Below are 26,800 nucleotides of genomic sequence, written 5' to 3'. Positions count from 1 at the left end.
GATAAGAGTTCTGTTGCTCGGCAACACCAAAGTTTGGTAGCAGTAGAGTGAGGTTTATTTGAGGGAAAGATGGCCGGGCACTAGTGCTTTTGAAGAGAGCTCCGTTACATCTTCCTGGAATGTGGTTTGAGAGAGATGCATGCTGGAGGATATGAGTGAGCAACAGACACCAGGGAGGGTTTACAGTGTATAACTTCTACTGAGCTACTTCTGTCATTTCATATGAAGATAATTCACTTCACTCCAGATCACCACCACACATGTACTAAGCCGTGTGCCCGTCTTTGAGCCTCCCCACCAGTAGAGGGCAGCAGTGCACTTGTTTAGCTGAACTTCATGAACTCTCCACACTGTGAAACAGCAGATCTTGTTTATTGACAACTGATCACACACAGACCCTTTTATTCAACTGATGAACTTAATACACATGTTATATTAGACATTTACCACGGTGCCCTCCTTGACCCTTTTTTCTCAAATTATGTTTCCACATAACACTGAAATACTTTTAACTTGAGAGATTTCTGGTATTTAAAGAGTATTTTTGATAAATCTAAGACCAATATGGCCACCAATTGTGAATTGATGCCTACCATTCATTTCTATAAATATATATTATTGAAGTACCCGGGAGGAGTTGTGCACACACATACACATACACAGCCCTGACAGATGGAGCCGCCCCTATAAGTCGTCGTGGGTCCGGCTGCACATGAGTCTGGCTGCCAGCGAGCCGTATGTCTGAGTCTTGGCCTCCGGCTGCACGTGGTCTGTGTGGCGTCTCCCTGTGAACACAGACAGCAGAGCTCATTAGATGGACCCCGCTGCCTGGGCTGCACACAGCAGTCGAAGAAATCCAAGGTCACCGCTGGCCAATCAATACAGATAGAGTATGTGTGTAACACACGGCATTGTGAATAAGAGCGGATTTAAAAACTCACTTGGAATCTTCTCCATTGCGATGAAATCTTGTTTCTTTATTTTTGGCCTGTTTCGGGCTATCAGGAAAACTCCGAGGAAGGACAGCAGACAGCTGCAGGGAGTTTCAGGGAGGGACTGTAAATACTGCTATTTAATGAGCTGCAAATACTGGCGTGTGATTGGATACTTACCCGAAAAGAAACATCAAAATGTTTAGTAAAGCCAAGCCTTCAAATTCCTGGTAAAACACTATCCCTGCAAAACGGAGACAGCACATTAAAATGCATTTCACTTCTCATAGAATACCAACCAGACTAATGTCGATCATCTGGAGTGCTTTGTTTGTGAAACAATCCTGAGCACACATTACACTGGGATGACGAGAGGAGAGAGTTTGATTATTAACTGAATGAGGAGCAACATGTTGGATAGGTCACCGATTAACCCTCTCCAATAGAAAACTCTAATCGACTCACGTCACCGTCCCTGAGAAAAGCAATATTTTTCTTCAATGTGGAACAAAACTAATCTTCAACGAGGAGTCCACCCCCTGATGTTCTTATGCTGCCAGATATAATACATCAGCAGTTTGTTGTTCAACGCAGTCAACTGCTGGTTATGTGTGTGGGTGGGAGAGCAATATCAGAGCGGGAGATCCTCAGAAAAAGGCGAGTAGCTCAGATCACCACACGTCTCTGTGTAATGACACAGCACGTCAGTGTGGAAATGAGCTGTTGCTCCAAAAACTGATGTTTTAGACCGCTGGAACATTGTCTGCTATTACACTCCACTGGCAATGGAAATAACTAGAAATGACGTCACGTCGTCAGCAGTTGATCTACCAGAAGATTAAAAAAAGAAGGTAATGGATTTGGTAAGGACGGGTCCATTTAAATCCTAATAAAAGCTATTAAATAATAAAGCAAAACTGCTTTTTAAAAACAGCCTGAATTGATGTTTTCAGATTGAACAAAGAACATTATTACTGACAGGATAATGGAGACCTGACCTGGCAGAATACTGTGGGGCTTTCGCTAAACCAGGACTCTTAAGTGGTTCACACACATACGGGAGTGAATCGCCATCTTGACTGCGTTGTGTTCGGCCGTGTTGTGTCATGAATCGATTTCAATCATAGCAAGCCAGCACATCATCAGAACAAGTGTTTGAGTTGGGAATCAACAATGCCTCGCAACACTTTCTGACTTCCCTTCGCTGTTTGAGGTCCTCAGCCCATTGGTGAATACAGGACAAGAATCTTTAGCGCATTTAAGAAACACTTCCTAATCATTTCTCAGAGTTTTCCTGGAAAGAACAATTTCATTTGGAAAAGCTGGAATCTAAACTGTACTATACTATCAACGGTGAAATAAATGAACTGGTTAGAAGTTTTTGGGTGGAATAATCCTTTAAAACTGCAAGTTGTTGGACAGAAAGAAGTATTTGGGTGAAAAACAAACCTCATCCTGAGCTTCCTGCTTTAATTTTGAAAAACAAACCTCATACAGAGTTCCCTGTTAGGAACAGTTGCCTCCTGTGGCTTTTATATTGAAACACTAGGGCCAAAGAGGGGTGTGTCCATTCCTTTTAACGTCGCAGGGTAAACACAGGTGTAATTAATAACATTAATTGTAGCCCTGTTCCATTTAGGCCCTGGTGTTGAGCCTTTTACATGCGTGTTGGTGACAGAAGTGTTGGTTCAACCGAGCCGTCCAGAAGAGTTAGCGAGCTTTGAACTTTGAACTAAAACTCTTACCAGCGTCAAAATGTCTGGTTGTTGCATGTTCGGTTGTCAGGATGAATATTTCCAACAGAGTTCTAACAGGATCAGAGCAACAGGTGTTTCATTTGGACAAGTCACCGTGTTATCTGATGATTTTCAGCTAGCGCCCATTCAAAAAAAAAAAACTCTATTAGATTACATATCCTGGTGTTTGACGTTCTGTACATCATGACCACAGAAAACGTAGTTGGAAGCGTCGAAATGACTTGTCCTGTCTTGTATGCTCGTGATGTCTCCTTGGTGTAACGCTGCATAGCTTTCTCCACCATGTATATATCTGGCCACTAAACACTGGACCACTTGCTAATGTATGCTATCCACTCACTAAGAGCACCAAGGTCTGGAGAGTCCATTTGTTCAGGTTGCATTCGGTGGTTAAGTCATCGTTCTTCACACACTGTAAGAGGATCTATAGTGCATGTTGGTTCACTGGCACAGCTGTGACACGCAAATCAGAAAGGGACCGTAATCAATTACCCTGCTATGAGATGCTGTGAAAAGGGCCAATGTGCACAGTCTCTGAACCTTTTGAAGACTTCTAGTTATTATTGCTCTCCTTTAAAAGTTTAGAAATACCAATAATATATAAAAGATGTGGAACATATGGAGTTTTTATTTTTGCTAACGGAGTAAATAAGGAGAGAAAAGCCTTAAAGCGTCCAGTGTGTGTGTCGACCTGCACTAATTAGCTCATCTCAATCACCTGTGTGTGTCTGGCAGCAATGAAAGGTTGCCGTGGTGATGGTGACTCAGTGATTCCTCGGGCGGGGGGGGGCGGGGCAGTGCATTGAATTTAAACTGAGGTGCACCTCTCATACCACTGCTTCCCAGTCAGAAACGGTAACTCCTGTCACTTCTTATTTTGACCTGAGGAGTTAGGCCTCTCTGATGAACATGTTGAATTAATCGTTTGTTGGGGACATCATTCAGCCGCAGATTATTACATATTTAGTGTGCTTGTATCTGTGGCACCAGGACAATGTACGTGGGATCGACTCAAAGTAAGCTACAGTGGCTATAAAGGAACCTGTTCAAACAACACTGGAGGTCTTAGTCACAGAAGAACAGTATTGGGTCAATTCATTGGTGGTTTTGGTCTTTTCATAGGATTTGTTGACAATATTATTATGTCATATTATATTATATATTATGCTTTAAAGGTGACATACCTGCAACAATGGCACTGGCGGTGAAAAACACAAAATTGATAGGAACCACCTCGGTGGCATCAAACATTTTCATTGCCTGATTGAGGAATCTGTGGAGAGAGGAGAGAGCTGCAGTGAACAGAAGGACCTTGGTTATAGAGACAATACGTAGCGGCCTATTCATCCGCCATGATACTGCAGGTGCAGTGTCATCATTTCCCTCAGTTTGTTCAGGAACTGGAAAGTCCAAATTACATCCACAGCCTGTGGCAAACACCAGGGATTTGAGCGAAGAGGCTGAAAGAGGAAAATAAGAAAAGGAAGGTACACAGAGGAAGAGGGAGGAAAACCTTGACTAACTTGATCTGGAAGGCGCAGGAGGCGATCATGATGACGAGCATGACGTAGAAGATGGAGTAGATGAGCTGTAGCTGGCCTGTTATGGACTCTGTGATCATCCCTGACACGGCTTTGACTGAGATGACTGTCTGAGAGGCTGCGGCAACAGAGAAGCAACAGAACACATCAGCATATAGCCATAGAGGACTTGCTCATCGAGTCATGCTGATTTGTAGAGGAGTTTTAGTGAATTACTAGGCCCCCCCCCTCTATCGCGCTCCGCTCAGCTCTTAACTAAAGCGATCCGTTTTCGGTAGCCAGGCAACAAAAGCAACCTCTGACTGCCTAAAAAACGGCTTAATCCAGAACCTCTGCCCTCAACCAGACAGCTTCCATTTGTTCATACCGAGCAGGGCCACCAGCAGCATCACAATGACGATGTGCTTCACATTCTTCCTCTTGTACACGTAGAGCAGGATACAAAAGACGATCACCTCTAAGAACTGTTGAGAGAGAAAGAGAGAGGGAGCGGATACACAACTCGTTAATCCCATTTCCTCCAATTTTGCACAATCTGAATTGCACTGAAATTGTACTTTATACTGCCCGTTTTATCTGTGTAACAAAGTGCTGCACGCGGGCAGTGAGCGGCGAGCTTTAATTGAAACAAATGGCTGTGTCTTTAATGAAGAGGGGCCCGGGGCCGTCCTCGTGAGTCCTACAGCATTCTGCTCGAATGGATGGAGGATAAGGAAGGAGTACAAAGGTAGAATTGAGGGGAGAAAAGGCAAGGACAAGCTGACCTTTTAAAGCCACCCGTATCTGTGTGAATATGTTAATCAGAGGGCCTATTTAAATGGATTTAGAGATACATGTCGAACTTAACACTGCACACACTGTGAATAACACCGACGCTTTTTCATAGTCTCCCAGATGAAATTGTTTGACAATAGTATGACCTCTGGGAGTAACGAGAAGACAGCGCTGGATATTTCACTTCCCTCTGATTCATCTTCATCCCGTGCAGCCGGAGGTTGTTCCTCCGAAGGGCTGATGTGTATTCACGATGCACTGCCAGAAATGGAAAACAGCGCACCCTCTCACACGCCATCCATCACTGCAGCCCGACGCAGAGCCTACGTCGATGTGAAAACATCTGTCCGTCCATCTGCGTTTTCCTTCCATCCGTTTAAACATTTCTCTTTGGGTTTGCATCCAGGAGCTCTTTGGTTTCTCAGTGTGTTTACACGAGTTCAGCATAGAGGGCTCGATGAGAGTGGAAAGTGGAATATGGTTGAGAGAGACGCTGCTCCCTGAATAATGACAGCACTGCTACCTGGGGCACGCATTCACTGTCTGTACTACGGGCTAGCTTTCAGGTTCATAAAAGAAAATACTGTATGAAATGAAAAGTGTATAAATATCAGAAATGCGAAAGGCTACATAGGCTCTCTGCTGCTATCACGGGAGCCCTGGCATCAATGGAGACGCAGCAGGATGTGTATGACCTTCTGCTGCAGACATCCTCCTTTTAAAAACATCGATGAGAATAGCATCAACATTTACATTTTAGCGCCGAGCAGGTTTTCAGAAAAAGCACTTTGTTTCAAAGCCGTCTCTATGGTAATAGCTATGTCTGTGCCATCCCTGCCTGCAGGAGAAAGTTGAAGTAGGAGAGCCTATGGGTGTGTGTTGAAGCACTTTCAGACCAAGAGGTGGGGGCAGTAGTTTTTTAGATACTGAGTGGAATAACATAGAGAATGACTGGACTGGCTCCACACTTCAAACTCCATGAAACACAACGGGCTGACTAACAGCAGGACAGGAGCAGGTATGTATGCAGGGACATGTTTGAGGACATTTCAGCAGTCTGCTGCTAAAAATGCAACATACAACGAGCCATCTGGACATACCAACAGTAGCTCTGAGACCACGCTTATGTACAGATGTATATTACTGGACTCATTAAAGGGTTACATACAAGGTAAAGCAGGAAGTACCAGCTGACGACGTAGTACTGGATCAGTTGGGCTGTGATGGGTGTGGTGGTGTGGGGGGCAAACGTCACCAGGACATACGTCCCTGTTATGGCCAGGGAGCCACCTGTGGAGGAGAGACAGCGGAGGGTGGCGAGATTCTGGTCAAATGGTTCTAGTCTCAGAACTACTGTAGTGGCAAATAATGTCATGTTTTCAAAATCTGGACAAACTGCATATGCATAATGAAGGTGATCATAAGATCTGCTGCAAAACTTTAAATTTCTCTTGTCGTGCAAAAAATACATGCATGTTTTAGATTTCTGGCAGCCACAGTAGTTTATTTAGGCCTGGGCCTGGGATAGTTATGTTGTCTGGTTTGACATATCAGCATGTTGCTGCTCAATTTAATGCACAACAATAAGGCTGCAGTGATAAGGCTGTACCATGCACTATAAGTTGTTACACTGAGTGTGTGAAAACGTTATATAATACAACATTTTATTTACTCTTTCAAAGGAATCCCATTCAGAATACTCTTGTGCTTTACAAACTCCCAGTTTACATTATTTATTGAGACATGAATAATGTACACAAGCTGAATGCTGCTTTCATTTGTACTTCTCATCCTTTTTTTGTTTTGGTCATTCATTTTTTACATCTTTGGTCAGTTTGTATAACTTTTTGCAAACGGGTCACTGCTCTCAGTATTTCCCCCCCTCATAAATAAAACATCCCTACAATGACATATTTCCAGTATATGTGGCTGATAATGTCACACAGCAATTACAAGTCAACAGCTAAGGTGCTGATGATTAACCCAGGAAACCAACAGCAGGCTGTGTGGTGCTGATAGACATTTCCAATCCAGCAGTTGCGATGCTGCGCCATTGTGACGACCAACACGACCGCGGCATTTAGCAGCCCTCCACAAATTGTTATGACAAACAATAGCTTCTCATAAAACAATAGGGTGTCTGTTGAATAGATTGTGCCTTCTTCTTCTTCTTCCCCCACTGGCAGAGACAGACAGCAATTAGACGTTTTAACAAGTGTATACAAATGTTTCTATCTCCGTCTCAGGATGGACTTCACACTGAGATAAGTCACTTTGACATGTCTGAACTCTTTAGATGTTACTTCTCAGGTATGTCCTCAGTGATCCAGACTGGAGCGTTTGCTTACCAACGATGTCAGAGACGCGCATCTTCTCCTGGAGGAAAACCACAGATATGAAAACGCTGGCTGGGAAGAGAAAATATAAATTGCTGTTAGTTTGACCATCAATGAAACACAGTTTCTATTCAGTCTAGAACATAATCTGAACTCATACACAGTTCGATCTCACTTTATTTAAAGCAATAAGATACATAGTCTAGACACTAAATCATTTGAATTGTAGATAGATCTCTGTTGTTTATCACGACCACAATCGATGCTTGTCCCCTGACAGTAAAAAACATAATTGGTGTTTTTTGTAGCCTCATATTCTGGATTGATTTTGATGTTGATGCAACGTGTCAGTTTAATTAATCACAAGCAGGGTCGGATACTTGACTGACAATTGACTTGATGAACAAATACCAATAAACAGCATTGCAAACACACTGGCTGTATACTTGTGAACTGTCATTGGATGAGGAGTAATTCTATTTTACTGTGAGAATATCACCACAATGTCTCATATATAACGTATGGACAAACAAACCATATGCAGTACACACAGAGCACTCAGTCATGCACAGTGAGACTATGTGCAAATGTGTATCTGCATAAATTGATACGCACACGATGCTTGACAGGTTTGTAGCGATCAGCCTGATAACATCTGTCAGCTTGCTCAGATAAATGGAACTCGTTAGGACTTCATAAGCATCACATCATGGCGAGGTGCTATTCCTCGCCACACTTTTCGTGAAGCCATTCGTCAATATCACTGTCAAAAAACGGCGACGCTGCAATGCAATCAGTGTCACGTGGCCCAGATTAGTCTTCTTATGCAGGAGGAGGGGGGGGGGGGGGGGGGGGGGGGGCTGTATACGAGCGTATACGACATTTGGCTGTCGCGGAGACGGATAGTGAGAAAGGCAGAAACACAGACACACAGATCAACATGCACGGATGGGTGGCCACACAGGCGGACTAACTGCCTGAGACAGAAAAAAACAAACTGGAAGATAAATTGGCAGTGGACAGACTGACGGGTGGGGGCAGCATGTCAGCCAGGAAGTCAGTTTACATAACACGCTGTGGCTGCCATGCTGGAGGTCCTCACTGAGCAGCACCACTACACCCTAGTTTTACATCCTTTACTGTCGTTGTGTTGTTACGCACTCCAACATTTCAGCTGGGGCAGATGGGAGATTTTGGAAGCTGCATGTGATGGCACGCAGGCAGATTGAACAGGAAAACATGCTGGATGATACAGAGAAAGCACACAGTTTGAGTTTGTGTACAGGTTATGGCACCATAATAAGGAGATCAGCTACAGAGCATAAACGGCTCAATATGTCGGGGAGTCACAAGCGAGCCACTCTCGGGATTACTGTGGTGTGGTGGCATGACAGACACTTTATCAATATGGATGTTACTCATTGACTGTGGAGCACGATTGCAGTTTTATTAGCGAAATGCTTCAACCCGAGGGTCGATTTTAGTCGACAGTAATAAACCCGAGCTAATAGAAAAAAAAAAAGAAAAATTCAAGTTGAATGAAGCCAAATTTCCCCTGAAGTGTGCTCAGTGTCTGTGACTCTGAAGAACATCATGCTGATGGAGTGTCTTCCAGAGGAGACGTTTAAAACAAGGCCTGGTGTGCATGATGCTGCGGGGACATTACTGTCAAATTGGAAGTTTATAAAGACTCTCCTTGGTATTCTGATGAAACAGTCACTTGTTCAATATTTCATACTGTGAGCGTGTTCGCATATACATTTAGGAATCCTTCTTTGCCTCTGGGGCCGGCTGGATCCAACAAGTAACCATAGCAACTCCGTACGAAGTGAGATTCACACGGCTCGATAAAATGAGGAATGTGGTAACCTCTGGGGTACACAGGTCTGTCACTGCTCCAGTGTGTTTATGGATGTGTGTGTGTGTGTGTGTGGACTACCACTCTGCGTGCTCTCTCAGATGTGTAGTAATGGGACCCTCCCTGTGGGAAAACACACCGTGTCAAACATCCTTCCCCCACACGCATCTGACATGAATGGATGAAAGCAGTGAAAGTTGAGTTGTCATCTCCCAGAGAGGATCTAATACAGGAAGTGTTGCCATGCTGCACATAATGTATTGTTCACAATGTCTCAAAACAAATGTTGACTTTTGAAGGCTCTCTTGTCCCGTGAAGACACGAGTATTGAGCTCGGCTTTAACAAACTCAGAAATAGTTAAATGTTGTCATATAGATGCTGTACAGGTGTTTTTAAATGTAATGTTAGATCTTATCAAATGAAATGTGCTAGTTCTGAGCCTGAAGGACAAATCAAACTCTGTGAAGTAACCAGGCTGTTCTCACACCTACCTACCAAAATAAATATGCTGTAATTCATAGATATCCCAAGAAACCAATGTGTATGTAATCTTTGTAATTATGAACCAGGAAGAATAAAAACTGCAAAAAACCCCACAGCGGATGGACGGGAGTATTGTAGGACGGATCAAACAAACATCTGTCTTTCAGCCAGGACACTGCTGTTCCTGCCGTGTGTGAAACGAGTCGTCAACCATGATGTATTTGTCACGTAACTTCAATATTACCTTTGTTACCGAAACGTAATCTTTTATTTTCTTAGTATTTTAAGATCTAAACTTAAAGAAGTATTTTAAGATATTTTCCTAAACCTAACCAAGTATTACACAAGATTTGAGTTTAAAGTAGTTTTGTTGCCTCGACCTAACTGAATTGTTTCCTGTGAAGTATATTTTGTTACGAGGGGAAATTGACACAATGTTGGGCTTTCATAGGAAAACGTAAAAAAAAGAGGAGTAACTTTTTTGTGAGATATCATACGACTCGTTGTAGGAGGATACATTGAACACATTTTCACAGGTTTCATATTCCCAATGAAAGCCAAAGATCTATTTCAATAGATTGAAAACAGACGGCTTCACACAGCGACAGCAACATCTAACTCAATGATACAAGTGCTGCAGGGTGACATCTGGGAACAATGCTGATGCAGTGAGTGGATCAGGTTTCTGTGTATCTCCAGCATCCCTCCCTCCTCTCTCTGCATGTGATGACTTGTCATCTGACGGAGAGAGAGCCGATGCTCTGCTTCACACAACAAACATTTGGGACGTTGCTGTCATTCCTCATAGAGAGCGGTGGGCTCCGTGGATGGAGACAGCGGTAATCGCTCGCCGTGGAGTGTCGGCGTGACATGTGGTGAGAGGCGGATGACGGCGGCATCATCTGCTCCCCCAATCCCGTCTCTGTGCTCCTCTCACTGGGTATCTCTACCGGTTGTCTCCTCTCATTTAAATCTGTCCCCTCCCATCACCATCCTTTCTCCTCTCTTCTACCCTCAACCAATTGCCTCCCTCTTGTTTACTCATCCAAGGCTGTCCTCCCTCCCTCTGAGCCTTTGCGCAGCTCTTGGAAAACAGGCACAACAGCGCCACGGGAAGTGTGTGTGTGTGTGATAAGCATCTGTGGTCTGAAGAAAAGCTGCTAGACCTGGTTGTGTTTACACACCACTACAGTTATGCACACATTTCTGTGTGTGACTGCTCATTTGCGTACAATATGCGAGTCAGCGTGAGGCGAGAAGGGAGTCCCGACGGCAGACAGCAACCTGCACATTCTTTTATTCCCCTCGGCTCCACTTGTTAGCCCTGAGGGGGCAGACGTCATCCTCTCCCCTCCTTTTCACCCCTCCCTTCATTAATTCTTCAAGATGCTCCTTCAAAAAAGAAAAATGTATATCATTAAGATGGTGGTAGCTCCACAATTTAATTACATCTCTATGATGATACCAGTAACCATTTCCGAGGGAATCTTTAAACAATGTAATCATCTAATTAAGGGTTTTTTATGGAATGACAAAAGGCCGAGAATTAGTATGAAACAACTCTCTGCCTCAAGAGATAGTGGGGGACTAGCTCTTCCAAATATGGAAATATATAACATAGCATTTGAAATGAATAAACTAGAGCGGCACTGGGCAAATTATGAATCTAACCCCACGTGGGTAAAAATGGAGGGGGTACTGACAGCGCCATCTCAGGTTATGGACTCGCTATCACAAAAACACAACAAAACACAACAAAACAAAGAAATCTAATTTTACAACACTCTCAGTGGGCATGGGCAAGAGCACACACGATTCTGGGGATCTCTCAATACAAAGAAAGCTACTCCTCCATATGGAATAACCCTCTCATCAGGGATTTCTATGGGATACATGGCTGGCAAAGATCTCTATGGAGATGGCTCATTTAGATCATTTGAGGACCTTAAAGAAACATTTATTTTAATGAGAAGGAGGATTTCTGGAAGCATTGACTGTTGAGGAGCACGCTCAGTTTTTGGACTGAAAAGAGAAGAGACAGAAGATAATGAGATTCAAGAGTTTCTAAGTGCTTCCCGTACACGACACTCTGCCTCTATATTTTAGAGGAAAATGTCAAATATTCAAACTAGAATGTGCGAAGGCCTGAGATTGATATGGCAAAAGGATCTTGGCAATGAGATTAGGGAAGATGTATGGAAAGAGTTAATATCAAATGAAGGCTGGGCTACAAGGGATGCAAGAAGCAGGTTTATCCATTACAACATAGTATTGGTATTACTTTACACCCCTGAAAATGTATAAAATTGGCTTAAAGCTGGATAAAAAAATGCTGGAAATGTAATAAAGAAATGGGCACTTTTCTACATGCTCTGTCGGGGGGGGGGGGGGGGGGTCATTAACTGCTTTTATTGCAGCAGCAAGGCTTATTCTGCTAAAGTGGAAGAGCCCACATATGGCCGGGTTCACAGAATGGCTCAAAGTCATGACAGAGACAGCTGCATTTGAAAATATGATTGCCAGGGTAAAGAACATTCCAAGCAGAACTGACCAAGCATGGGGAAATCTGATGGCTTATACAACAGATTCACAATCTTAGAGGAGGGGTGGAGTACTCGTGTATGGGATTTACGTGTATGGATATGGAGGTATATGAGAAAGATAATTAATGGGGTGAGGGGGGGGGGGGGGGGAGAGCTCTTGTAGCTGCCTTTTAAGTTAAGTGATGAATGTCAATTTTGTTTCTCTATTTTATGTAATTCATTCTATGGTTTTGTTTATTATTTTCATGGTTATTTATCGTCTTTCCTTTTTTTTTTCTTTTGCAGTCTGACAGGCCTAGTTTTTGTATCTGTGTATGATTTTGATGCGTTTGGACGAATAAAAACGTAAATGGGAAAAAAATAGATGCTCCTTCAAGACATACTCCAGCCGCACGTTATTCACGCCCACTGCAAAGCAACCCTAGTGTCGAGCAATTAGCGGTTTTCATAGGGTCGATAATGATAGCAAAAGGGAAATGAGCACAGTAATTGTTCACCGAGAGGTCACCGAGAGGTCACCGCTCGCTGAAGCCAGTACGACGCCGCGCACACAACGACAGCGGTGCAGCCTTCTTAAGCGAGATTAGTGGTTTTCGTTCAGCGCTTTTATTTAACACCATTCATCTGCTTGGTGAGAGGTGACCGTGGGGAAAGAAATGGTTAGAAGCGTCGGTGTGATTGCTGTCATTTATATCATTTATATCCATGACTCACCGCCACCTCCTCCGGCGCGGTGAGCGATGGGTGGCTCGATGCAGGAAGCGGACCTGCTCAATATTAAAACCCGTGTTCAAAGTGTTTGCATTGATCGCTGTAGCAACCGGGCTGGCTTTTGTTTTGATTGGCTAATGAATCGGGCTGAGCTCATGACAGATTGAGTTCACACTGTGGGCTGTAAAAAAAAGAAATTTAAAAAGTCAGAAGTAATTGAGCTCACCGATGAGAGTTGAAGGGTGGAAATGTATATATTCATCTTAAACTAGGAAAAGAATAAAAATGCACCGACACACTGACCTGCTGTGTGAGGCTGTGTAGAGCGACAGCTGGTAGTGTCTTTATGAAAGCAAAGTTTCTGTGCGTCAGAGAGCCACAGCATCACTACTGCATGAAACGAATGCATTTTTCATGAATTTACAGCAAAATCACTCCAGGCGTCCAGAAATCCGTTTCATATCAGTCAGATGTTTAACCTTGTTTGTTTATGTTCACTTGATCTGGTTATTAGGTAGACTTCAGTTGGAGTTGCCTTTGTAATCAGTATTACAGGACATTTAGGCTGCGTTGTACCTCTGAGGATTCCTTCTTTTAAACCTGATTAAACCATGGTTTAACTTTAAATCATGTTGAACCAAATATATAAAACATGAATATATAGTCATAGCTCAAATTTCATGCATGTACCTGTATGTATATATATCGATTTGAAATACATTTCTGAAGTAAACTTGACCTCTTTGATTAGATTCTCCAAGTTTTCCAGTAAATGGTAACTGGTATGGAAGATCTTCCCAAAAGAGAAATTATCAAAGGGATCATGACAAAATTGTATCCATCCGTTACTAATAATGGTTTTTAAAGTAAAACGTGAAAAGCTTGAAAGTTCAACAATGCCTCTTTTTTATTCGTTTTTGGAGTGACAAAAAAGTCACTGAGACTTTGTTTGGAAATGTGTCCTATCTGTTCTGTACTATAGCTCCCTTTTTGTATTCATAATGCATCTGAATTAGCTTTTTTTTCCCCAGATAATACCTGACAGACTTTCAGCAAGGCAACGCTTCCTGTTGTTCCCAGAGCAAGCAACCTTTCCTCCGGCCTCCGTGCATGAATAATGTATGAGGGGGAAAAAGGTTGCACTCACCTATGACAGACACGCAGCCCAGCGGGGCTATGAGCGATGCTGGGGCAAAGCCGTAGGCAGTAAAGTTCCCCAGCTCCCCGACACCCATGAGGGCCACACCGCACCACCACACCACAGACCTGTAGTAGGGCTTGGAGCCTCGCTGAGTCTGACGGATGTGGGCATATTTCTGTCAGGAAGAGAGGGAACGGGAGCCAGAGGCATCAGTCAGATTCAGCAGAACTGGAGAGCTGCTTAAGACAACATACACCACATTCATACATAACTTTACAGCTTTACACAGCCACATACGTATATTACATCTGAAAAATATGGGCAAGTTTATAATTTGATACAGCATTACAGAGGCTGTCACACCATGACACTGTCTGCTGATTAGCATTTCATCTCAGAAGTGGCATGACACTAATTAAGCAAATCAATGAGGTGGGAGGCCATACAAGGCAAACTCAAATGCATACCTCATAATCATTAACGATTCTATCTTCACAAGCTAACACTGGCTAATAAACAATGGTTTTCATTCTTTTCACATTAAGTTGAAGCTGTCAGGCCCTTTCAATCTGTCTCACACACCCTGCTTGCTGCTGCCACAAACACTCTGCACCTGCATCAAAAGGAGGTTTTGCATGTGCTAAACAGAGAGAGCAAAAGACACTATGTTGTTATTATGTGTATCGCGCAATGGGAACGGTTTCAACTGTTTATCCATTACTATTAGCTAACTTTTAGCTAACTATTTCATCTGTTTATCTGTTACTTTTAGCTAACTTTTAGCTAAATATTTCATCTGTTTATCCATTATAAAGCTTTACTTTTGTAATACCCATATTCTTGAATTGTTGTACATCTTTAACTGTTCGAACAACCATTGGATGTTGATTAGTTATTGTCTCACATTCTTGGTATGGTGTTGCTGTTGCATCTGCCATTTTTCAATGTAAAATAACCAAATTGAATTGATTTGTCTTATTTCACTCATTGTGGGAAAGGCTATTGAATTCAGTCTTTCATTAGTCACTCATAGGGAAGCTTTATGCTGCAGGAAAAGTTAAGTGCATTAGCAAGTCTGACTTAAAGATATAATCAACACTAGGTCTATTTGTATGCAACTGGCCCCTGATGCCTAAACATTCAATTCTATCAATTCTAATTCAAAAAGCTTTATTGCCTAAAGACAAGGTCATTTCTGCTGTCTGCTGCACAATGGCTGCTGTGAACATGAACAAAGTCACACAGACATTCATGTACATTCAATGAGATCCTGACGGAGTCTGCTAAAGAGAGGGCAAACTGTCAGGAGAAAGAGAGTCTGTCAGTGCTTAAGGACTAGAAAAAGGGTCTTAACAGGCGTCAAGTGCCTGCTGGGTTGGAGTGTTTGCTGTACAGCTGGATCCCAGCGCTTCCTACCTGTATGTTGAGTGAAATGCTGATGAGTATATTCCCACATATGGAGATTATGATTCCCAGGAGATAGGTCTGTGGGGAGAGAACAGTAAACAGGCACAAGTTTAGGGGACGCTCTACTTGTCACACAACAAACACCCCATAATACTTTTAGCAAGTCTTCCCTCCAGCTGTCACATCTGTCATTTCCGTGACAATCACAAAGACTTGCTTCATTGGTGCTCTGTTCAAAGGCACTCGTGTGTGTGTGTGTGTGTGTGTGTGTGTGTGTGTGTGCTCCTGTGAAACAGTGGCTTCTATAGGGTTTCATGATATCAAACTTTTAATTCCCACACACTCAAATACACAAAAAGGCAACACACACAAACACACATATGCCAAAACACAAACACTCCCTCATCCTCTTAACTCTCCCACGATATACGACACCTCACAAAGGTGCAAGGATGCAGGTTGGTACACACCTTTGGACACACAAACACCCTGGTCGTGACACATAAGCAAAGTTTTGGGAATAGAACTCTGGCAATGTTCCGTGCATTGTTGGTAGAAATTCGGACAAGATTGAAGTGTCACACAGCCATGCTAGCGGCTCTTTCAGGCTGTACTTAGGCAGCTAAATGATAAAACGTCAGCATGCTAACAATGCTGGTTTGCCTCATTATGTCCTGTTAGCAGGGAGAGGCCCTGTTAAGATGTGTACGATGGCTAAGATAGTTCTGCAGTAAATCCCATTCTACAATATTTTGTGTGCTCACTGGTGTTAATGGCTGCCCATAGATAGATTGAGATGTCAGCAGTAGCTTAGAGTTCATGTATTAATGCTATGTTCATTATTCTGTGTGATTTGAATGCTTACTCTGCTGAGTTCACCCTATTCTTACCTGGGCAGGTGGTATGTTCCAGTTAGGTGAGGCTGAGAAGGTTAGAATGCCACTCACTGGAGCAAAAGGGGACAGAAGAGTTGACAGCTTGCTGGGAGGCTGCAGCCTTCTTTTGTTTGGTGTTTGATTCAGTTATGTTAAGTTTCACTGGGTTTCATTTTTGCCCTTTGTTTCAGTGAACGTTTTAAAAAATAAATACCACTTTGTTTGCACTACTTGGGCAATATGGCCATGTTATTGTAGCCAACTCTCAGCAGGAAGGCATAATTGGTGTTTAAGTAATGGAAGGAGAAACAGGATCCATTTGCTTTAAGTGTTCAAGAAAACGCCGAGCTACTTTCCCCCCATATACTGGGAAAATGATTGCCAAGAGGAAATTCAATTTTAGGCCATAAACATACCGGTAGCTGTGGGCGGACCAAGTTTACAAAGAAATGAAAGCGTGCAGTGGGGGTGGAATGTGAATGATTAAAACCTAAAGAAAGAAACTCAATCACTGCAGAAGAAGTAACAGCAGCCAAGCACATCCAAGTATTTATCTCTTGAAAGAGCATTATGAGAGAGAGCGAGGGTAGAAAGAAAAGAGAGAGGGGATGCACAGTGATGGGAATTAAAACAAAAGACTAGGAGGAAGAGGAGCTGCAAAGTAACAACAATAATAAGGGAGGGAGAACAGTATAGTGAGAAAAAAATGGGAGAGAGGACAGCAATAGCAGGTATAAATCTAGGTTCTTGAGCATGCAGCCATAACTGGCTGAAGGTATTATGCAGTTTGCTGCAGCAGAATGCTCAATCAGCCGTGGACAGACACATAGTTGCGCGCACACACACACACACGCACACACACACACACAATCACATGATCCTCCTGGCGGAGATAATAAAAATAGAAAGAGAGGAGAGGGAGTCAATGCTGAATGAATGGAGTGTAAATTAATTTGTCTGGTCTCAAAACACAACAACTGATCACTATCACACGATCCCGAGGTAGTCTAGAGCTCTGTCAGAGCACATTATTAGGCATCCTCAGAGAGAGTATGAAACATCTCTTCACACCCCTGAGGGGAAGGAGCTGTCATCATAGCTTCCTCTTTGAGTCATTACGCAAAGACCAAAGCTCAATCTGCTTTTTCCGTCAGCCTCAGAGACTACAGGGAAGCATACAAAGGAACGCCGGACAAAACAGTTTCATAACCTTTTCTTTTAACGAGACAAGGTCTTGTCCTCAGGTGTGCTTCATCACAGGGGCAAAATATGACTTTGAAAGTGTGTGTGGGTGAGGTGCAGGTCTAGAATGCTGCAGAACTTCAGGTAGTTCTTTACTAGAATTACAAATCGTAAAATAATATTGTGTGGCACAATATTTTATTTTCACTGGAGAGATCAACCACAGTTTTACTTGCTCTGGGTCGACTTAAATCAACGTTTGCACTGCCTCAAGACTTCCAAGGTTGCTCACTGCTGCTCTTAACTGCCTACATATGATATTTATGTATCAGCATAATGATAATATATTGATACAATATTAATTAATTAATTCCCCTTCAGACAAGACAGAGTCTACATCCATGTGAGACTGCACTTTGACACATTGGTGCTTTGAGCTAAATGCTAATGTCAGCATGCTAAAAAGTGACAATGTTAATGTGCTGCTGTTTAGCAGGTAATGTTAACCATATTTGACATCTTAGTTTGGCATGTTATCATGCTAACATTTCTTAATCAGCACTGAACACTAAGGCTGATGGGTTTTGAAGGAATTTAGCCATTTACGCAAGTATTGGACAGATGACGATTTTGACCTGATGGTGACACTAGAGGAAAAACTCACCAAAATGATTACAATTCCTCCTGCGGCGGACATGACAGCGCACATGTCAGTTTCATGGTAGTGCTAGATTTCGTCACTGATCGCCCAAATCAGTAGATTTGTCCTCATCATTGGCTCACGAATGTCTGTCCAAAAACGAATGGCCAATCAATATTGCCGTATTCCTAGAGCCATACCTGGCTAGCGTGATTAGAAGAAACTTGACATCAAAAACATAAAGTGATGCATTTCATCCAGTATAGAATAAAAGGCACGGCGGGCCAGGGTTACCCAATATTCTATTGTCCAATATTGTCCAGAAAAATCATATGACAATAACTGAGTCCCACATTTGCATCTCGGTTTGGAATTCAATTAGGGTGTCACTTCTATCCGTCTACATGTGTAAACATGACAGGAATACACTATCACGGTAGCCTGTAGCTGATACAATGGTTGATGTAATACACCCCCGTCTACTGCCATGAGAGACAAAAGTCCCTTAGACTCACTTTTAAGCACACAAGACTTCCCCACAGCCCATTTTCAATTAGTTTTGACTTATCTGATCATCGCCCAACAGCCCGCTTTAAAGTCAGACCACTTGTGTTGTACCCTCTTTATTGCATGACACAGCTCATCATCTCCTCACCAGCCTGATAAACATTTTAAGCCTGGTGGATTTCTGAGTAATTTTGAATTCGAAACCACCGTATACGTGCCTCTATCTCACAGTGTGCCTCTATCTTCTCCTTGCCCTCTGCTCACCAAGTCGGATGAGTCCACTGACTTGTAACAGAGGCAAACAGGATTTTGACTCCAGCGTGTGTGTTTCTGTTTGTCTATACATGTGTGTGTGATGATGCTTGCGATGCATCAGAGCTAAACAGGATTTAGGAGGAGGTGGGGAGCAGATGGGCTCCCTAGGAGATTCCTCGGGGAATGATATCATCACATCAAGGTAAACGTGTGCGCTTGTGGGTGTGCAATGAAAGACTCCATCCTCAAATGTTGAAGCAGAGAGAGCGTGGTGGGCTGACTGTACTGTATGAGAGATGACTACTGTGCTCTGTGGTAATTCATGATCACAGACGGCGTCATCCATCAGGCCAGCTGTGCTCCGTGCACCAAAGCAAGATCAATAACCCTTGTCAAGCTTTACAGGACGAGGAGGGTAAGTGGCCCGCTGCTTTGCTGTTACCGAGCCCACGAGGAGGCTGCTGGGTAATACTGAGAGGAGCCAGGAGGCATAATGAGGTGTTGTGTGTGGGAGCAACAGTGTGTTAAGAGCACACTGCTGGAGGTACAGACTTCACACAGGAGATGTAGCAGTTTGAAGTGTGAGGACAGGTGGAAACCTCCGATTCTCCTGAGTGAAGCTAATGCAGAAGTGTCTTAAAACTTGCATTCTCTCTACTGACCAGCAGGGGGCAACTCCTCTGGTTACAAAAATAAGTCTGATTGTATAGAAGTCTATGAGAAAATGACTCTACTTCTCTCTTGATTTATTCCCTCAGTAAACATTGTAAACATGAGTTTATGGTCTCAATCTCTAGTTTCAAGTCTTCTTCAATACAGCATGATGTTCATTTAGTAAATGATGGTCCATTTAGAGTCAAACAGACCATAAAGCAGGGTATGCTTTATTAATGTGATTGACAGGTCTCTACCAGAGCCGTATATGGGCGTGTCTACGTCACATCCAAATATGGTCACTTCCGTTCATTGGTTGCTAAAAAACGCAAACGGCCGTAATTCAAGATGGTGAAGGCGAAATCACTGAACTGGAGGCTTCATACTGCAGTCCACAAACCAATGGGTGACGCCACGATGACTACGTCCACTTCTTATATACGGTCTATGTGTGAGGGGGGGATTCATCTCACCGTTTTAACTGGATTCACTAACGTTAGATAGCGTGTATCACTGACTGCTTTGCCAGTCAGTGAATTCAATCTTATTACAGTACAATTATTCTTTTTGTTTGACTTTGTCTCAGTGTTGGTGGGAGAGAGAGAGCCTGACGCTGAACACCACAGAGGCAGAGCGAGAGGAAGATAAACAGAGAGAGGGAGAGAGAGTTTTCCTGTCACAGGAAGAGCAAACAAAAGCAGTTGAGGCAGGCGAGGCCGGTACACTGGGAGTGCCGTTGGTTTGTAGCTTACTTAGCAAACACTACCCACTTGACTTTACCAAAGGAAAGCAAAAGCAGTCCACTGTGCTGTACTCCTTTGGGTTTCACCCATGAAGATTTACAGAGCTGAACATTGTTTCTGCTATTAAACATTCATGATAATTCATCTATGCCATGGTGGAACGTAATTAAGTATATTTGCTCAACAACTGGACTTAAAGGGTATATATAACTCACTTTTTCAGTATTTGTGCACATACATTTGAGTATCTGGAGCGCCTACTAACCCCACAAACTGTGAAATAATATAACACACAGTCAGTTTGTTTTTGGTGGCCTGGATCAGAAACCATGTGATTTAGATTTAGCTCCCCTTCCTATGTCACATGCAGGCTCATTAGAATATACTGCCCACGGCTTGAGAACTAAATACCTTTGCAAAGGAGCGCCAAAGAGGCTTAAAGAGGCAAGCTCTAAAACAGAGCATTCAGACAGGAGTAAATGCAGGTGTATTCAGACAGACAGTATGAGAAAAAGAATGTGTTTTTTTGAAAATATAAGCATGTGAACATGTTCTAGTAGAAACCCCAGACAAGTATGAATGTGAAAATGAGCATGATGTTCTCTTTAAAAACTTTACATGAGCATTTGCATTCACTTCTACTCCAGTACATGTATTTTAGTGTTAGTTACTATCTATGATTTAAGCATTACAAATGAAACTACTTAGAGAGAGTAGCTTAAATTAGCCACAGCACATTCATTACACAATATTGCATCAATAATTATAAACCCATAATGTAATATAGGAAGTTATTAGCTAGAGGTGATGAAGTGGTTCCAGCTCCATGGAGAGGTGAAACTTCATACCAGCATTGCATGATAACAGATACAGGCGGCTGGCCCAACATGGCATTACCTCCTTATATATCATTTGGAATGAACTGGAACCCAGATGTTGGACAAAGTGTGGATCAGCACTAGCACACCATGCCTACTTATGTTGGTATTGAACATATATTAAATTGGGACCTTTGCCATCAAGGATTCTGGTTTTGTTTAAAAGTGATAACCATCTCCTGGAGATCTTTATGGCTGCAAATAACATACAGCTACCAATCGCCAGCTTCAGAGAAACCTTTCTATGGACCTTTTCATGGGAGACAACGTCCGCTTTCTACCTCATGACTTTGTCCTGTGTATCAGGAGCTCTGTTACGTTTAAAATGTTGTATACATTTCATTAAAAAACACAGTTAACACTGGGGCCTTTCTGCATGATGTGCACTTTCCCCTTTGATACTCTGAGTGTATTCTACTCCTTCTTTAGGATCTATATTTGAACTGTTATCCGGTTGTTTTATGCTGGACTTTTCCTCTACACTCCAGGGTGTACGTTTGATTTGTGTGTTCTGTAATTGCAGGCTTGTTCCAGGCCAGCCCAGTGAGAGGGCTAATTATACTCCAGCTTTCCTTTCAGCTTTGTCAAAATGTAATTAACTTGTTACAAAGTGGGATACGGTTGCACAAAATGTCACCAGAGAACAATTGACAACAAAGAACTGACAGCTCAACTGGCAAACAACACAGCGCACAATATCTCTGAACAGCACGGCTATAGGTAAAAATGCTGCTGCCAGAATCTGAACAAGAATCAACCAAAACGACTGTGAGACTTAGAGAACTGGATTCTTTAACCCGACATTTGTGCCGATAGTGAGGAAACCAGAAAACAGATCCAAGAACGACCCCAGTGTTATTTTAGTCAGCGCTTAAAAGTCATGATGACACAACCTCAAACCGCAGTCCAGTGGGTTTGAAAGGCCACCGCTTTTTTTCTGTTCCTCTCTGTACCTCTGTACCTTTTTTAATCAAATTGCGGTCAGTGTATTTGGTAAATTCTATTACATAAATGTCAAAGTTAAAGACAATTTGAGTTTCTTAAATTCTCGCTGGAAGTTTTGCAGCCACAAAGTACATGTTTGGTGTATTATAGGACTGGACTGAGCAGCAGACCCTGATTAAACAAACAGGCACATTACTTCTGTGTTCTTGTGGTCTTTACCTTCATTTACATTCTTACTGTGATCTGAAATCCTGTACCCCACATCTAACCTTTGCATTTATCATCCTCATAAAGGCACATGAAACACTACACACACAACTTTTGTGACAAGCTATTTTTCATAAGCGAGTACCCACACAAAGCAAACTGTGAGCACTGGATCAGAACAGAACACCTCTCCTGCCTGAATCTAAACTAAGGATGAGGCAACAGAATGGGCCTTAAAGCTGCTGGAGGGATTGACGGCACTGATCCTCCTCCTCACTAGGACACTGACAAAGAGAGGCAGACAGACAGCATGGCCCTTTGTGTCCACTGACAATGGGGATCTGTCCCCTCCCTTGATGGGCTGATCTCTGGATGAGGCCCGTCAGTCTCATCCAGAGACTGACTGTAGATGGGCGAGGAAGGATAAAGAGAGAAGGATGGAGAAGACCGACTATTTATGTTGCCAACCTTACTTTATGTAGTCAGATTATATCAAAATATGAAAATTCTTGGCCTGACAGCTAATTTAACCGATGGATGGATGGATGGATGGATGGGTACTTTATTAATCCCGTAAGGGGAATTGTTTTTGCTACAGCAGCATTTATAGGTACAGGGAAATTATAAAGCAAAGCAATAAAAATAACAGTGTAAAAATATTAAATATAAAAGTGCACAATATATACAATAAATAGAATAATATTAAATTAACTAACTAAACAATAGTGCAAGATTAAACCAAACAAACAAACAACATTTAAGTGCAAAGAACATTTGTCACTACTTAAGCTACTTTCTGATGAAACGCAGACTGTGAACAAGGTCAAATGTTGACCTGTACTATCAAGGACCACTTGAATTGTGTAATGTACTTCCAATAATACAAAGGTCTTGGGGATGATGGAGCATACTCACAATTTTGCTATTCTAAGAACCTTACAGGAGGCCAAGGCCAAAAACATGGAGCCAGCTGCTGTACAAAATGAGCTGCTCCAGACCACAGTGATGGACAGTTAAAAGAGGAGATGCACATGTCATATCATTGGGGTACAACATATGCTGGTCTGCACTTGCACAAAGGCTCACTAGCTGGCGCACGAGTGTACCCGAAAAACGTTCCATCAGGCGGAGCGCAACCAAAGAGAGCCCGAGCGGACACCATCTCTTTATTTTATCGCCGTCTACAGTCACCCTCCAACATCGCAGCTCTAGTTGCACTGCGCATGTGCCAAACCCCATAGCTCGACACCTTGTTCCAGCCCTCATTCAATAGCCTTGCCCAAAAACCAAGATGGCGACTGCTAAAAATCAAGATGGTGACGGCCAAAATGCCAAACTCAAGGCTTTAAAACCACAGTCCACAAACCAATGGGTGATGCCACGGTAACTATATGTTCACATCTGTTCTACAGTCTATGATTTTGCACCAAAACAACATCAGACTTAACCACAAACAACACTTATATTATAAACCATTGACAGACTGAGATGTTCCAACTATCAGCGTGCATCACCACAGTCAGCTGTCTCTTTGGGACGTGTGGACGACTCTGTTCACATCCCTTAACAGATGAGCCAACCAATGAGACAAGCTCTCACAACCTTGGTGCACTCCCACAACATTAACCTTTTCAGTCCACCAGTGCGGACGTTTTCCACCCTGGGAGGCGGTCAAAGTGTGAGACAGACAGATATATTGTCCCCTGGATGTCGGCGTGTTCTCTCTGGGATGGTGGGTAGCTGGGACCATTAGCCAGCTGGCTCAGGACTCTTACAGTAGATCTATTCTCTCCCAGCCCACCCATGGGCCATTACTCACTACTCCCGCCTCTCACTCCTCCTCTGTTACTCTCTGTCTCTCGCTGCCATCCGATGGTAATGTCACACAGAGGAAACACATGGACAGGGGAAGATGAGCATGAGGAGAATGTGTGTGTGCACAGGAGTAGGAGGGCAGAAGAATGACACACAGGACATTAGCAAACACACACACACTCACACACACACCTACATTACCATATAGAGCTCAACTCAGCTTGAAAAGTCCACTTGCAGAGTTAAAAGTCCAAAAGAACGAAAAGACCTTTCAACACAATGACTTTGTCACGATCACTTTGGAAAACAGTTGTGACAGGTGCCAACACCGATATATCCCGGCGCTGTCTGGCTTCCTCATTCACACTGAGTGCTCATTACCCAAAGAGCTTTGGTGGCGGTTATATTTTGACTTCCAAGATTTCATGTAAAGACTAACTTTATCTCCTCTTGGACATTAGTGTGTAACCTCCTGCTCCGAATTGCATTTAGGGAAGGCAGTTCCTGAGAGTTAGGAGGAGCATCCTCACTCTCCTCTTATCTCCTGATCAGTCCTGATTATTGCAGTAAAGCTGAACAGCTGAAACCGGTTCAGAGTAGCTTTATATCACACAGTAAGCAAAGGAAATATACACATCTACATAGAAATAGGAAAAACATACTGGCCTTGTTCAGTGACATCTGGGGGAAGAAAGATAAGGATGACACTGTACTTTTGTTGTCATTTTTATATTTAAAGGAAGCATTGTGTTCTTAAAAGTATGTTCTTTATTTGCCTTTAAATGGCATAAATGTAGCGATAGATACAACATACCTTCTTATATAAGTCGACACATAAAAAGATCTATTGTCAAAGAGTAGGTTGGTTTCTCTCACATTACATTCGAGTTCTTATCAATATTATGCATTAACCTATTCCACAATCTCTGAAATAACCAAGTAGTATATGCTGTTTCACATCACACTATTTATTCTCCGCTCTAAATAAACTTTGTCACCTTTACCTGACCGAGCAGTTTGAAACTTGAACAAACTCACCCGGAGTGGATTCTCCAGGATCTCCCCGTGAGCCTGAGGCGAGGTCATGTTGAGAGCCGCGTCTGGAGAGCTGGAGTTCGCCATGTTGTCCGTGTCATTTAATAAAGACATGATAGTTTAGTAGACTCTCTTCACATCGCCGTCCGCTGTCTCTCACCTCACCCTATCCGGCGCATCCCACGTCCGCTTCAGTGGAAGCCCAGAGGGGGAAAGCTGTTGCGTGGCGGAGTTTGTGCTGACTTCATGTGCGGTCGGGAACAATGGAACTTTTCAATCAAGTTGTAGGCTACAAATATAGGAAACTTTGTTTTTTTTTAAAGGCTATTTCAATTGGTTTATTTTTTTTTGGGATGGATTCAAATGAAGTTTCTAAAATATCACTAGTCTGCCTGATGGGAAAAAATCCTCTTCCACCACGTGCATCATCACTTTCTTTCTAGACCCGTTTTGTTTATATTCATCGGCGACTTCTCTGATATACGACATTAAGAGGTGCCCTTGAACGCAGCACACATGAACAGGTGCGTTTCCTGTTGCTCGCGCAAAGAGCGTTCCAGCGCAGATAAGCGCGCAGGCCCGCTGGCGTTAAGAAATGACCGTGTATTTGTCTGATGGTGGTCGGTGTTAAACACGGTGCCACCTGCTGGGCGCATTCAGGACGACACATACGATACGTGCTCATTTATTGCCATCCACGCTCCTCATCATGGCCCTTTGGAAACATCAGCAGCAGCTGAAAGGGAGATCATAACAAGAGATGATGCAAACAAGGCCGGCTACATCAGGAGGGGACCGTATCTGATCCCCATTCAGTATACGGGTCCAGCTGTGGGGGCGTCCCGGTCAAAGGATGCAACTGAGACACATTGTGGTGGTGTCTTATTGTGGGATCTCACTGATCCCGCTCCATTTTTGTGAATAGATGAATGCTTGTTTGTTCTGGGATGCTCGACATAATCAAAATGATTTGATCATGTGCAGATGGGGCTGCTGCTTTCTTTCAAATACAAACTACAGTCATTTAGCAGACGCTTTTATCCAAAGTGATTTACAATTCAGATTCTATCTATACACCGTAGGCACAGCTACGGGAGCAAATTTTGGGGTTAAGTATCTTGCTCAAGGACACATCGACATGAGACTAGCAGAACCGGAACCGGGGTTCGCGCTGCCGACCCTCTGATTGAAGGACGGCCCTGCTCTCCACTTAGCCACAATCGCCCGTCACACACAACACATTTCTTATTGCAAAGATGTTAGCATGAGGAAACTCATTTTAAATAATCTTCAGACTTTAAACAGATCAGGTAACTACAAATATCGATTGATACATCATCATTGACAGGGAATCAATCTTCAGGTATACTGTCGATTTTGTATTTATTCATTATTTAACCTTCATTTATCCAGGATAATCCCATTGAGATTTTAAATCTCTTTTGCAAGGGGCTCCTGGTCAGGATGGAAGCGTGCATAAAAACATAAAAGCACAGATAACAGATAGAGGCCCAGACTGTTCCCCCTCTGCTTGCATGTACAGTTGCAGTTTATTGAGGCTGTGTGAACACCCTGAGAAA

The 26,800-nt window shown here is 43.0% G+C and overlaps 1 protein-coding gene across 1 annotated transcript; it reads right to left on the bottom strand.

Annotated features, from left to right (window-relative positions):
* Positions 1 to 353: 353 nt before the first annotated feature.
* nipal2 (NIPA like domain containing 2) lies at positions 354 to 25,714 on the bottom strand. Its single transcript, XM_076105411.1, has 11 exons — positions 25,224 to 25,714; positions 15,494 to 15,562; positions 14,084 to 14,252; positions 7,353 to 7,412; positions 6,173 to 6,294; positions 4,598 to 4,694; positions 4,213 to 4,348; positions 3,874 to 3,962; positions 1,113 to 1,176; positions 942 to 1,033; positions 354 to 785 (listed from the first exon to the last, which is right to left on the bottom strand). Exons 1-11 carry the CDS (start codon positions 25,332 to 25,334, stop codon positions 685 to 687), a joined length of 1,110 nt encoding a protein of 369 aa, XP_075961526.1. The 5' UTR covers positions 25,335 to 25,714; the 3' UTR covers positions 354 to 684.
* Between the last annotated feature and the right edge of the window lie 1,086 nt (positions 25,715 to 26,800).

The sequence above is a fragment of the Anarhichas minor genome, unplaced genomic scaffold (assembly GCF_050575085.1).
Source record: "Anarhichas minor isolate MPS153535 unplaced genomic scaffold, ASM5057508v1 ptg000032l, whole genome shotgun sequence".
NCBI lineage: Eukaryota > Metazoa > Chordata > Actinopteri > Perciformes > Anarhichadidae > Anarhichas > Anarhichas minor.
This window is presented reverse-complemented; position numbering and strand designations above follow the sequence as displayed.

Coding starts and splice junctions, on each gene's coding strand:
- nipal2 (XM_076105411.1), bottom strand. CDS start 25,334: ATGTCTTTATTAAATGACACGGACAACATGGCGAACTCCAGCTCTCCA. Junction 15,563..25,223: donor TCCTGGAGAATCCACTCCGG/GTGAGTTTGTTC, acceptor CTCTCCCCACAG/ACCTATCTCCTGGGAATCAT. Junction 14,253..15,493: donor GCATTTCACTCAACATACAG/GTAGGAAGCGCT, acceptor TCTTCCTGACAG/AAATATGCCCACATCCGTCA.